This window comes from Eptatretus burgeri, chromosome 9 (assembly GCF_056783735.1).
Source record: "Eptatretus burgeri isolate ZD-2024b chromosome 9, Ebu_testis_v1, whole genome shotgun sequence".
Classification (NCBI taxonomy): Eukaryota; Metazoa; Chordata; class Myxini; order Myxiniformes; family Myxinidae; genus Eptatretus; species Eptatretus burgeri.
In genome coordinates, this window is record NC_140969.1 from 53,487,990 (window position 1) to 53,500,880 (window position 12,891).

Here is a 12,891-nt window from a genome sequence, read left to right on the forward strand (position 1 = left end):
GTTCGTCCAAACACGTGTCCCATTATTGTACGAACGTGCCAAAAATTCCCCAGCAATGTTGACTGCGGGGTCTGAATTCTGGCATGTAAACGAGAAGTCTCCATGGGTTCCACGCTGTCCACACATCCAGCTTCACGATCTCAGGCAGGGTTGAGGGGACCTTCCGCTAGGCTGTGGGTGCTCATTACCACGATCTCCCAGGCGTCGCTTAATCGTTTTCTTCTTCTTCCGATTCTCTTGCCCCCCCCAGCCCCCTAATCACGCGGAAGGACGCTACGCCCTTCTAAATATAGCGGTGTCGATGTGAGTGGATCCTGAGCCCGCTCCGCCGCTTCATCGTCTAATATAAACGGTGCGGCACCTGCACCGATGTGAATATCATCCCTGCAGAGGCGACGTGGACACCGTAGTGTATCGTGGCGGTGAGATTATGCACCCGGGTGGACGTTCCACACGACACGCTGTAAACTCCACCGATCGGATCCAGTCACCGCGGGACGCGCAGCCATGAGGAGACTGAAGCAGGAGACAGTGGGCAGGTAAACGCTGAAGCCGGTGCGGAAGGGAAGGACTGAAGGAGATTTGTCTGATCACCCCCTTGGTAATGAGACATCGCGGTGTTTTCAGCCGTTTTTCATGCAGGTGTGCATTGTGAACCTGCACACGAAGGTGTTCGTTTGGAGGGTCACCTTATCATCTGGAATTGAACGCTTTTGCTTGTTCGGCCTCAAAAAGATTTGTGAGCGTGCACGTCTATGCGTTTGTCATTTTTGTAACGACATGCTCTAAAACCCAAATGTTTTTTGCTTTAACCCTATAATTCGGAGATACGGTGGAGCAATTGTAGCTGGAGAATATATTGAGGTACAAAAAAAGAACATTATGGAGATTTATTTTTTAAAACATCATCATATGTATTGAAAGTTGACTGTTTTTATTATAATTATTATTATTATTATTTGAGATTTATTATCATAAGTCTGTGGTCTGTATTTTTGAACATGTTTGAATATCACTCAGTTGTGTGTGTATATGTTGGTAGTTTAGGTTAGGGGTGTGTGCACCTGCCTTTGAGCTGTCCGGTCTCGGTATGAATCTTGACACAGCTACAGTATACACTGTTATCCTGTTTATCGCACACAGCATGATGCATCGATGTGTCTGCCATCCATCGGAAGGTTAAGACGGAGGACAAATTTGCAAACACTGATAATTTGTGGTCATTAAACAGCCAACTGTGGTGTCGATGTGTTTTCGGTGAGTTATTGCTATCACGATGAACAAATTACAAATTCCTGTCCAAATTGGCTCTAATTGAATGTCAGGCTTGACGCAGGTTCGTGAAAGACAGGAGCCAAAAACGTTTCCCTGTCCAATTCCACAGAAAGGTGGGGATAATCGTGTGCGCGCGCGTGTGATTATGTGTTTTTTTTCTACACGCATGTCATAAATAAGCGAAGCCATAAATATATGAACATATTACAAAAGATGGGACACAACAGCAGGGTACATGGATGCAACATAGATAGACTTGGATGAATAATGAGTGACGGGAAAAAAAAAACAACCGGAAAAAAAACAAACGGCTGAGCCCCAAATAGGATGTTTTACACCTGTAACAAAAATTAAATAAATATAGGAGCGCAACACGGAAATGAATAGCCAAATGACCTCGTTTCGTTTGAGGTCGTATAGCTTTATGCAACCACTCGCTAGACTTGGTGTAGTCCCACAGAGACTGAGGACCCTTTGTATATTAATTTTAATTCTGCTTATGGGAAATTAATATGAAATGCAATAGGTTTGATTCCAGACAGAGCATCGGCCTTTGAACACACAAGTGCAGTCCAAGCTGAGCACGAATGGTGTATTCATCTCTGTAGCCTCAAAATGGGCTTGTTGATGAATTGCTTGAAGGTAATGTAGGCCTTCTCTTGAGTGTCCCTCTCCCACCCCTCTTATGACTTTACTTGGTTGATCCTCTTTGGTCAAATTCATAAGTGGCACAGTGATGGCTGTATAATTAGGGATGTAATCCCAGCTGTATCCTGTCAGACCCACAAATCATATCTGGGCATCTATCACACATTCTATCATTCTATCTGGTGATCCACAAAGCTTGCGGCATCTGTCCTGATCACGTACTTTGGTGGCCTAGCTGTGTTGCTCTGGACATCTCTCTGTGCATGGATACATGCTCACCATCCTGTGTGGGCATGGAAAAGAATGTCATCAAGGTAACTATCAACATGTTCCATCTGAACCAGCAACCTGCTCATACCCCACACAAGTGCAGCTCCTGAATTCACCATACTGAGTGGCATCTTCATAACAATTGTAGATGCCATCCGTTGCTGTCTGGTATCTGCCAAGTACTCCACTCACATTCATCTCGTAGTTATATATTTATCCCCACCAAACTTCTGGGAGAGGTCTATGACTGCCACCATTGGCTCTAGATCAGATACAGTGATGTTTGACTTCTGGTAGTCAACACACATTTTTTTTTGTGCTGTCCTTTTATGAACAAACACCACTGGCAAAGTTTATGGAAAATCAGTCTGCTAAATTTCCCCGATCTCCAAAATCTCATGTGCAGTATATCCTAAATAAGGGGCTCTCCAATACTGTATGGTCATGGTTACCGTTTCTACTGAACAGGCTCACATGTCGTCAAGTTAACGTGACAATGGATTAATGTCATTGTCCCTGGGATATTGAACACATGTTGATACTCATTGACTATGGACATAAGGGCTTCGCTTTGTGGACTGGTGTGATGCTGACCCAACATTACATCCACCACCATTTCCCTTGGCTTGCATATGCCAAGTTCCAACAGGTTTTCATTGTCGCCGCATCCTCCATGGACATCTCGCCAGGCCCCACATCTGCACTTGCTCTATCTAAGTCGGTAGTCTCGACAGCTGGAGATGAATCTCGTGCTTCATGACCTTTCTGGTGAAACTTCAGCTGGTCACGATTCCGAATGGGAGGTGGAGACTCAGGGGAGCATGAGAATAGCTAGCTGATCATCCTTGTTTGCCACAACTCATGCAGTCACCACGCAATCCTCTTGCCATGCTGGATCCAGATTGTCCAGTGCTCTCATACCTGGTACATTACCAATGATCAGGTCATCGGTTGCATTGGTCAAGCAGTGTGTGTCAATCACACCTGTCAATTGAGGAGTACATACACCTCAGTGTTGCCCGTTGGCACCTTCTGCAACATTCTCAATAAACAGTATATTGCTGAACATTCCAAGGTACTGATCCTCCTTCAGCAACTCTTCCTTCACCATGATTCTGCTGCATCCGGTGTCCCTCAAAACCTGCACAGAAGAGCTCCTCACCTTCCTCTTCACCACTTGCATCGGTTCTTGAGTTCCAGTAATGGGCTGGATACAGGCACTGCTCACTGAAGCATCTTGCTGAATGCAGCCAACAAGTGGTCCTCTCCAACGCATGATTTAAACTGTACCTGATGTCTCCACTTTGGGACATGCGTTTTCACTCGGCAGCTGGCACTCGCATAGCAACCTTTGCAGTTGAAAGAATCATCTGCTAACGTCCTCCTCCAGGACCGTTCATGTACTGCTCCAGCAACCCCCGGCACTCATGCTTTGGCACCTTGAGGAGATGACCTGCAATCCCTCCCAACATATATAGTTAGAATGGCACTTGGGAGAGCACATACCTCCACCAGGCTGAACAGTTGATGTTTTGTATCCCACTGATAAGCCTGATCTGCTGACCTGAACCAAAATTTTATTGGCTTGTTTTTGTCATCTAACCAACTCATCCACCAAGTTTTGTCATTAATCCATCCACAACTTTTTGAAATACCGTGCTACATCGTTTTTGGCCCCATTTCTCAATGTTGAAGAATTACTTGCAAAAATTAAAAAATTATCAGTTCCGGATCCGGATTCAGATCTTCACCAAAATGAATCAATTCGTCCTTGTCACACACTGAAGCTGTCCACTAAGTTTCGTCCAAATCTGTCCACAACTTTTTGAGATATCATCCTCCATATTGTTTTGCCCAATCTCTAAGTGGTGAAGAATCATGTAAAAAAAAAAATATATATATATATATAAATAAAAATATCAAGGATCAGGATCCAGATCTTCACCAAAACCTAATCATTTGGTCTTTGTCACAAGCCCAACTTGTCCACCACATTTTGTCTGCCTGTGAGCAGGATATGTGAAAAAAGTTGTGAATGAATTCAAACAGACAGACAGGGGTGAAAACATAACCTCCGTCCACCTTCAGTGGCGGAGTTAACCAGACCGCATTCAATGGAGGTACTGACTCACACCTTTGTTTCTTCTTCGTGCAATACCACGCCAGAGGGCGCTAACCTATACTGTCATGTGACCATGGTCTGAGTAAACGGTCATCTACTAATTTCCATTTTATATTTCTCCATGTGAGCTCAAAGTTGAACTGTTCTGAGCTATTTACAATCTGAAGCTCTGTGCCAAATTTGGCAATTCTCGCTGCACTCATTCACATACCTTGAGGTGGCTTGATTTACAATGCATCTCAGACTTCACCCTGCCCTTAAATTGGTCCTTACAGTTCATGGCTCTCTGGCCATGCCTTTTCCATGAAAAAAAATTCTTGGAATAATCCATGGTCTCCTCCTCTCATCTCCTTTCAGCACAACAGGTTCGTTTTTGTTTCTCTGAGCCAATCTATTGGCACACTGAACACTGTTTGACACAGGTCTGGTATGAGCTATCAGCAAAAGATCCACAACCCTAGCTTACTCTTTGATATTCTCCAGTGCCCTCTTACACAGATGAACAGATAAATCTTTCAGGCACACACCAATAAATTGTTCTCTCATGATCACACATGTTGCCATACGTCTGGTTGGTCTTCGACAATTCAACCCACTTTTGAAAGTAATTTCTTAACCTGACTATAAATTGCTCAAGGCTCTCTCTTAACTCTGACTGGCTCTCCTGTCCTTGGTCCCATACCCATCATCAGTTAAGTCAAGTCATACTGCTTCAAAAGCATTTCTCTCAACTGGTTGTAATCAACAGCTGCTATGTCTGACAGCTGAGAATAAACATCAAGCACTTTGTCAATTAACAAGGCACTGAGTAGCATACACCAACCTGCCATGTCACACCCACTGTTTGCAGCAAAACACTCCCATCTTGGAAGGTAGCAATCTCGCTCTTCCTTCACCCTTAAATTAGCCTGGTGTTGGCTTAGTGGTTAGGGTGGTGGCTTGGGATCCCAGGGTCTTGAGTTCAAGCCCCGTTGGCTGCTGAATTAACACCAGGAGGTTGACTCAGCCTGTCATCCTTCCGAGGTCGGCGAAATGAGTGCCAGTGTACTGGTCCCGGTGTATGCCCCGGTTAGAATAGGTGTACCATATCCCTGTGTGTCGTAAGAGGCGACCAGGGTTGGCGTCAGGAAGGGCATCCGGCCATAAAACATTGCCTCAAGAAAAAGCCAAACCCCTGCACAGCAGGGAAAAATGGCTGTAAAAACGGTCTTCACCCTTAAATTCTGAGCACTTTGGAGCTTTATCCTGTGCAAAGTTATTCCCATACTCCAGACAACATACGTAAGCGCTCTGTACTCCACAATGCTTCAACTCCACTTTGACCTTGAACCTCATCTTTCCTCCCTTTCAGCCTCGAGCTTCTTATCCTGCCTTTTAGCCTACAACTCGGCCTTGAACCTTCTTGTTTCCCTCTCTCTATCAGCATCGAGCTGTTTATCCTTTAAACTTCTCTTGTTATTATTTCAGCCTCCAGCCAATTTTATCCTTTATTTTGGCCTCCAGCATTTTAGCCTCCATTTTGACCTTGAGTCTTTTGTCTTCCTCTCTCATCCTTCTCCCTTGATTTCCCTTTTGAAAAACCTTTGATATCTCTCCACAGCATGTGTTCAGCTACCAACCACCATGGCTCCTTGTTCTCATGACCTAAATTTCTTTCAATCTCCACCAATCTCTCCATCCAAACCTACACATACATTTCCATGCATACATACAATTCCATTTCCACAAACCTACACATACAGAGAACAAGCAATCTTTCACCACACCATCACTCATAATAGTACACCATTGTTACCTTCGCTGTCCAAAACATTGATCACTTAGCCCACCTTCTGTGGGTGGTTTTTCGATCAGCACGGTACAGACACAAGATGCCGAGACTATCTCATGACTCAGCTTCTCTACACTCACCGGCACAGACTAACAGCCCAGTTCACAGCCACCTCTGAGAGAATTTTCCTCTCGCTCTCACCTCCAAATGTATGGGTCTCCTTTTGCTCATGGAAGAACCCCACATAAGGCTCTCTCAGCATTCCAGATGCCTGCATGGAACCGTCACACCACCAAGGAGAGATGAAAGGCTCTGCATCACCTCAGGTCTGTTAACCCTGTCCACATGCCCTTTGTGCTGCAAAAGATGCTAGCGGTGGGAAGATGGATCCTGGACGAGCCCCCAAAGTGGCACAACACCCCCAAGGTTCTTTAATCTATTCATCCGAACTGGTAGGTGAGTGTACTTCAAACTTGGGCTTACTTCAAAAGTAACATGCACAACCCAACGCAACACAGCAACTCGGGACTGACTTCTTTCTCTCTTTCCTCCGCTTTCCACGTATTTATACTTGGATAACGGAACTACACAATGCCTCTCCCTCTACAAACCCTTGTACTTACCAGACGATTCTCTTTCCTGAAATATACGTAAATCTCTTATGCCCTGCTAATTTTTCTTCAGGTTAAATATTACTTTCAACTTATAACTTGTTACCCTTTCACACAAGCCAACTTTTTTTGAATAACCATCTCCCCTCAACTAACATTACACCATCGTGCATAATAAATAACATGCTCTGTGTCAAATTTTAGGCGCACAAGCATTATACCACAGTCTGCACCAATGCATTGTCGAATGACTCGTAAATGATTTGTGTTAATTGCACCCATGCACACATACACATACACATGCACCTTTTTATATCTGTGTCATAAAGTGTGCTGAAAATTGAGGTGTTGAGACACAAGCACATAAACACAAATGTTAAAGTGTACTTTTTATTCTATAAGAGTCTAAATTTAGTGGGAAGTTCATTAAACTTCAGCTGTTCATCAAGATGCTCCCATTCTACATATGTATACCGACCTATTCTATCAATGTAGTTGTGCTCGAGGCCAATGGTGTAAAAACATTCGTGACAGTTACACAGCTATTTCGGCATATGTGCTTTGACATCTTTATCTTTACTAAACTTAATGCCACCCAGACATTTGAGTGGTCCAAAGTGATGTCAATGACCAGTTGAACTATGAAGGGCGATGATTGAGAACTCCCATCATATTTCCAATAGTGATGGTGGTTAAATTTGTCATGTGAGGAAGAGCCTTATTGCACAGTAAAGTTACTCCCTGCGACAGCATACATGTTTGTCCTCTACGTATTGCTCATCTCACTTCATTGTGAAAGTCGTCACCGGATTGTCTTGCATTGATGGTTTAACATTATTTATTGTTGGTGACCTTGGCTTTCTGACTGATGGCTAAACCTTATTTTTTTGGCGGTGGGACGAAGAATGTCTCTCGTCCATGCAAGCTCGCTTTAACGCTGACGTGAACTGATGGACACAGGTCTCATCAATTGTCATAATCTTCTTCAACAAATAATCTCCTTCCACCGAGTAATGTTCCAGGAGCTCTATTGCAATGGCCACACAAGTTGCCTTTTGTTAAAACGTGCTCAGTTGTTTCGTATCCACCTTTCACTAACCGTATTGAGTTTCGCGTGAGAATGGATTATTGTTTCCACACTTCCCACGCTGACTTGCAATTCTTCCACAATTTAATTTGTAGCAGTCGGGCAAAACTCCAAAATTATCTGTTCACTGCGTTTAATGTTTCCTTTAATGACAGCTGTTGGTTGCGTGACGGTGTTCATGATCACTCTCCATTTCTGGACAATTAATTCGCTGCACCATTTAAACACATATATGTGAGGACATATCTCACCAAATCGCGGACACGAGACACACTCTTTTTTTTTTCCATTTCAACACGTTTGATGTTCTCCTTCATAAGGAAATTCTTGATTGAAACACATCTTTTACACAGTACCATTTTTATGTCGGCCACCACATGGGCTTTGATCCCCATCAAATATGACTGTCCACCTGTATAACTTGCTTTGAGCAGACAGTATCATTGCACAAAATGTCAGTGTTGTTTTTTGTTTTTTTTTTCAATAAAATATCCGTATCATTACATCTGTATCTATGGCTTTGGTTTGCCAACAGGTCACAGCATTCTTTAGAGGCTGGGGGGGGGGGGATTGTCGTTTTCAAGCATACCCTATGTCTTCCTCTCACCCATCCCCTTGCTCTCATTCTTCCAAGTGTCTTTTCTTTTCCAGGCCTCACTCCATTTTGTCCCTCTGCCATGCTGTTCGTGTGCTCCACCAACCCACTCCTCTTTCCACTGCTCTTCTCATTCTGTTCTGTGTTCTCGCTCCTCCACAAGCGTCGACTCCTAATACTAAAAAAATATAATAAAAGCTCACTGCGTAAAAGAGGATTATACTCTCAGACAATCGACAGTGTTTATTTTCATTTGACCCAATTAAATTCCGATGGCATGGGCCAGCGATGGACATGGCTTCATTATGAGTTTAAATGATAAAATTCTGACTGTCCCAATTTGTGGAGGGGTTAGTTGAACCGATTTTTCTTGAAACATTTCAGTGCATTTATGAAGAACAAAAATGTACTTCCTTTAATAAGCCCTGCAATGTGGACAGGTAAATGGTCTTATCTTCCGTGTTGAACAACAAAGAGTAATGTGCTGTGCAGAATAATAACCCTGTTATCCCAGGCATCTTGAGCTGAGTGCACACGATGTTTGTCGCGATATTAGCTTGCTGAGTGCACACCAATATAAACTATCGCCTATATCTCTGTTAGGTTTTTCAAAAAGATTGAAAATAGCTGGCAGCTGTTGCTACAAGGCTTGAATATTGAGACCTGCAGGTTAATTAACCCATTAATTGGATGTTTCTGTGGTGCTATTTCACGCATTGCAAGATATGGATTGTGGTGTGTGTACACTCATTGCATTGAGGCTTAAGGTGTGTGTCCACACATTACGATGTGTGGCTCATGGTACGCTCTGAAATTGGAACACCATTATTGTGGACCGAGTGTACGTATTGCACGTGGGAACCACAATGAAATGGAGTCGTGAGTACTGGGAAAAACTGCAGCTTTAAAACATCCTGATGATGGTACATCGGTTGTGATCATTAAAGATGTAATATAACGGTGCTTGAGATGATTATGGACACACTTTATTTCCGAACTGGGTAACATTTCCTTGGAGTGACTGTAGGATTGCATTTGTCAGTTTGATTAACAAACACCAGGTGAGTCTTCCACATATTGGGAAGTTTGAAAGTTATAATCATTATGAAGGGTTCTGGAATCTGGATTAGTGCAGCAACCACCCTTCATGCTGGAATACCTTTGCGTGTTCGGGGTCTGTGTACAATCCCATCACAATATATGAGCACAATTACGGAAAAGGAATAGGGAACTTGACTATCTCGATGGGAGATGGGAGGTTGTTGGAGTGTGTAGTTGGGGGTGGGGCAGGGGGTTGAATTGTCAGAAAAACGAAAACAATTTTTTTGATTTACCCCTCTACAAGCTTTGTGTACATATGTAGATTGCCCTAACAATTATTTTTGTGCCATACTTTACATTGCCTTAAATGCTTGTGAAGTCCTGCATGAGTGGTAATGTTTTTCATACCTTATAGCATAAAGTGGTCTCATTGGTCCATCCTCGCACAGCAAGAGCCGGGTTTAGCAATCGCTTCTGTCTGTATCTGTTTGTCTGTCTGATTGGCCAGGCGGTAACGTTTTTTAACCATTTGAGCTTTTGTCATCAAATTTTCAACAAAACTTTATTAAGAGAATACAGAGAAAAGTAATTGATAACGAGGTCAAAATGTGAAAGGGCAGAGTCCGAGTAACTATAAATAGCCCTTTAATATTAGCTAGCCTCAGCACAGCTGTGGTTTTTTTTCACCTTGGAGACCAATTCCAGGAATGTGGTTGCTAGGGGAAAAGTACTACTACAACATGGAAGCCCCTCCCATCAGTTGTTTATTTCTCGGCAGGTAAAAGGATAAAAACTGTTCAGGGCTTCTTGGAAAAATTGAGTGAAAATGATAATGGTGCATCATAATAATAGTACATGATAGTGATAATTTTTTTTGTGAACCAATTCTAATTGGTTCACAAAAAAAAATTTCACGAAAAAAATAATTGGTTCACGAAAAAATATTTTCACGAAAAAAATAATTGGTTCATGAAAAAATATTCTCACGAAAAAAATAAGTGACCACTGTATTCGTTATTGTTGTGTGTCTGTCTGTCTGTCTGTCTGTCTGTCCTGAGCATAGCTCCGTGGGTTTTGATCTGATCCTGATAAAATTTTGGTGGGAGGTTTATATCATGATCTAGTTGTGTTTTCCTGAGAATGGGCATGGTGCGCCCATTATGGGTGGAGCCACGCCCAAAAAACATGTGTTTTTAGGGGGTAGCCAATTTCAATTTGCACCTTCTCCTTGGGGGTTTGTCAAATCTGACAGGGGTTTTGGTATTTGGTTAGCCCAATTGCACCTGCATAGCCCACGGAGCTCGATTTTTCATTTTCATCCCAAGGTCAAGGTCACAAGGTCACGAACTTAGAAAATTGTGCGAATTTTGACGTAAAAAATTATCTTCTCCGAGGGGTTTGTCGAATCTGGCTGGGGTTTCGGTATTTGGTTAGCCCAATGGCACCTGCATAGCCCCACGGAGCTCGATTTTTCATTTTCGTCCCAAGGTCAAGGTCACAAGGTCATAAACTTAGAAAATAGCAAATTGTGTTTTTAGGGGGTAGCCGATTTCAATTTGCATTTTCTCCCAGGGGGTTTGTCGAATCTGGCAGGGGTTTCGGCATTTGGTTGGCCAAATGGCACCTGCATAGCCCCACGGAGCTCGATTTTTTTTTCATTTTCCTCCCAAGGTCAAGGTCACAAGGTCACGAACTTAGAAAATTTCGAATTTTGACACAAAAATCATACGACCGCACAAACTTTGAGAGCTCGGATGACAATATTTTTTATGCATAATCTTGAGGTCATTCCCCACCTAAAGTATTGAAACCATTTTGCTCTATCTCGAACACCTTGCTCGTGGCGCCCCCTTCAAATTTGTTTTTACGCTGATTTCATCAAAGTATGGATAATCTGAGGAGTGCGAAATGCCATATAGCCTATATGACGTTGTATTGTTCCTGGAATGTTCCAGAGGAAGTTTTGCACCAAAGGTCATGATCCTTGACCTTTGACCTTTAAAGGTTATGCAAAGGTCAAATTTTTTAAGTTGTTGAACGAAACCGGGTTTTCAACATTTTGCAGCAAATAATCTGTCACTCGTACCACATCATGTTGATCATTTTTATAACTTGGTCAAACATGATCACATTGTCTCATCCTTGACTTCTGAAACAATCTACATCGTCAACTACCGCTCGTGAACTATCGTCGTCTTCAGACTTGTCTTTACTATAATAGAGCGAATAATTTATAATCTCCTCCTAGATGAAGCATCAACGGTCCATGAAACTCAGCTATATTGTCTTTTGTATCGATGACTCTTGGTCGCTGTGCTTTCAAGCTCACTATCATGAGTGAATGAGCAAAAATTATGGGGTTAAAAAGTGAAGCCGAGGCCGCTGAGTATTACCTATGCAGCCTGAGGTACATCACCGAATATGATTGGTGCAGTGCTGTCACGTGCCTACCACAGAACAGACCAGCGATGGCAGGTTAAAAAAAAACTATAATTTACTATAATGGAGCTAAGTGTTTGTTATTGTCTCCTCGACGAAGCGTCAATGGTCCACAAAACTTAGCTATATTGTACTTGGTATACATGACTGGATCGCTCTACTTTTTAGCTCACAAGTGAAAACATACATACTCGCTCATTATTGCCTGTTCCTGGACTACATTTTCAAAAAAAAATGCTGTGACAACATATTTGGTGTCTCCACGTGACTAGCTTCAATTACAACCCCATAAAAGCCACTCAGGAATGAAGGCCTCATTCGGAAAAAATGGCACGAGAAAAAGAAACGAAATCACGACTGCAGATCTCTGAACTGCGAAGGACAACAAAATCACATGACCACCACCACCTCAGCCAGCTGTCCATAGGACGGGTAATCTACTCGGATTAAAGGAACGAAATCATGACTGCAGATCTCCGAACTGCGAAGGACAACAAAATCACATGACCACCACCACCTCAGCCAGCTGTCCATAGGACGGGTAATCTACTCGGAATAATAATGATTATAATAATAAAAAATGATAATGGTACATAACGATAATTAGAATTGTACATAATGACTGAAAATTATAATTATAATAATGTTAATGAAATGGTGCTGTGAATGATCATGGTACATAATTATAATTTTAACAACAATAATGATAGAGGACTAGTGATCCTGTAGCTAACCTGGTTGGTTGCCAAAAAGTGGAGTGACAGGTAGATCAGGGTAAAAATAGCTAGAAGTTTCGCATTTATCAGTTAACTGGTAATCAGTTTGTACCAGGTGCGGTGGGACGCAAGAAGCACGCGGGCCACCATCAACTCCGCTTTATTGCGCGACCAGAAGCACACTCTTCCCACCCCTAGCGGGCGAGGCATGATATACGAAAACCCAATCACGTGACACAGCACAGTTTCAGAGAAGATGAATTCTAAAGGTTTTCCTTTGATCCAATATGGCTGCGAGATCACATGACCCATGACA

At 42.7% G+C, this 12,891-nt stretch overlaps 1 protein-coding gene across 9 annotated transcripts in view; it reads left to right on the forward strand.

Annotated features, from left to right (window-relative positions):
- Window positions 1-12,891, forward strand: part of OXR1 (oxidation resistance 1) — a 325,783-nt gene that overhangs the window by 91,744 nt on the left and 221,148 nt on the right. For 2 of the 9 annotated variants that reach the window (XM_085895177.1, XM_085895185.1), the window contains exon 1: window positions 280-539. The exons of 4 other annotated variants lie outside the window; for them this stretch is intronic. In XM_085895177.1, the coding sequence (XP_085751303.1) occupies window positions 508-539 (32 nt within the window). In that variant the 5' untranslated portion in view covers window positions 280-507. Of the gene's footprint in view, window positions 1-277; window positions 540-12,891 lie in introns of those variants that run through there. 3 more of the 9 variants (XM_085895184.1, XM_085895176.1, XM_085895182.1) reach the window with 3 other exon arrangements.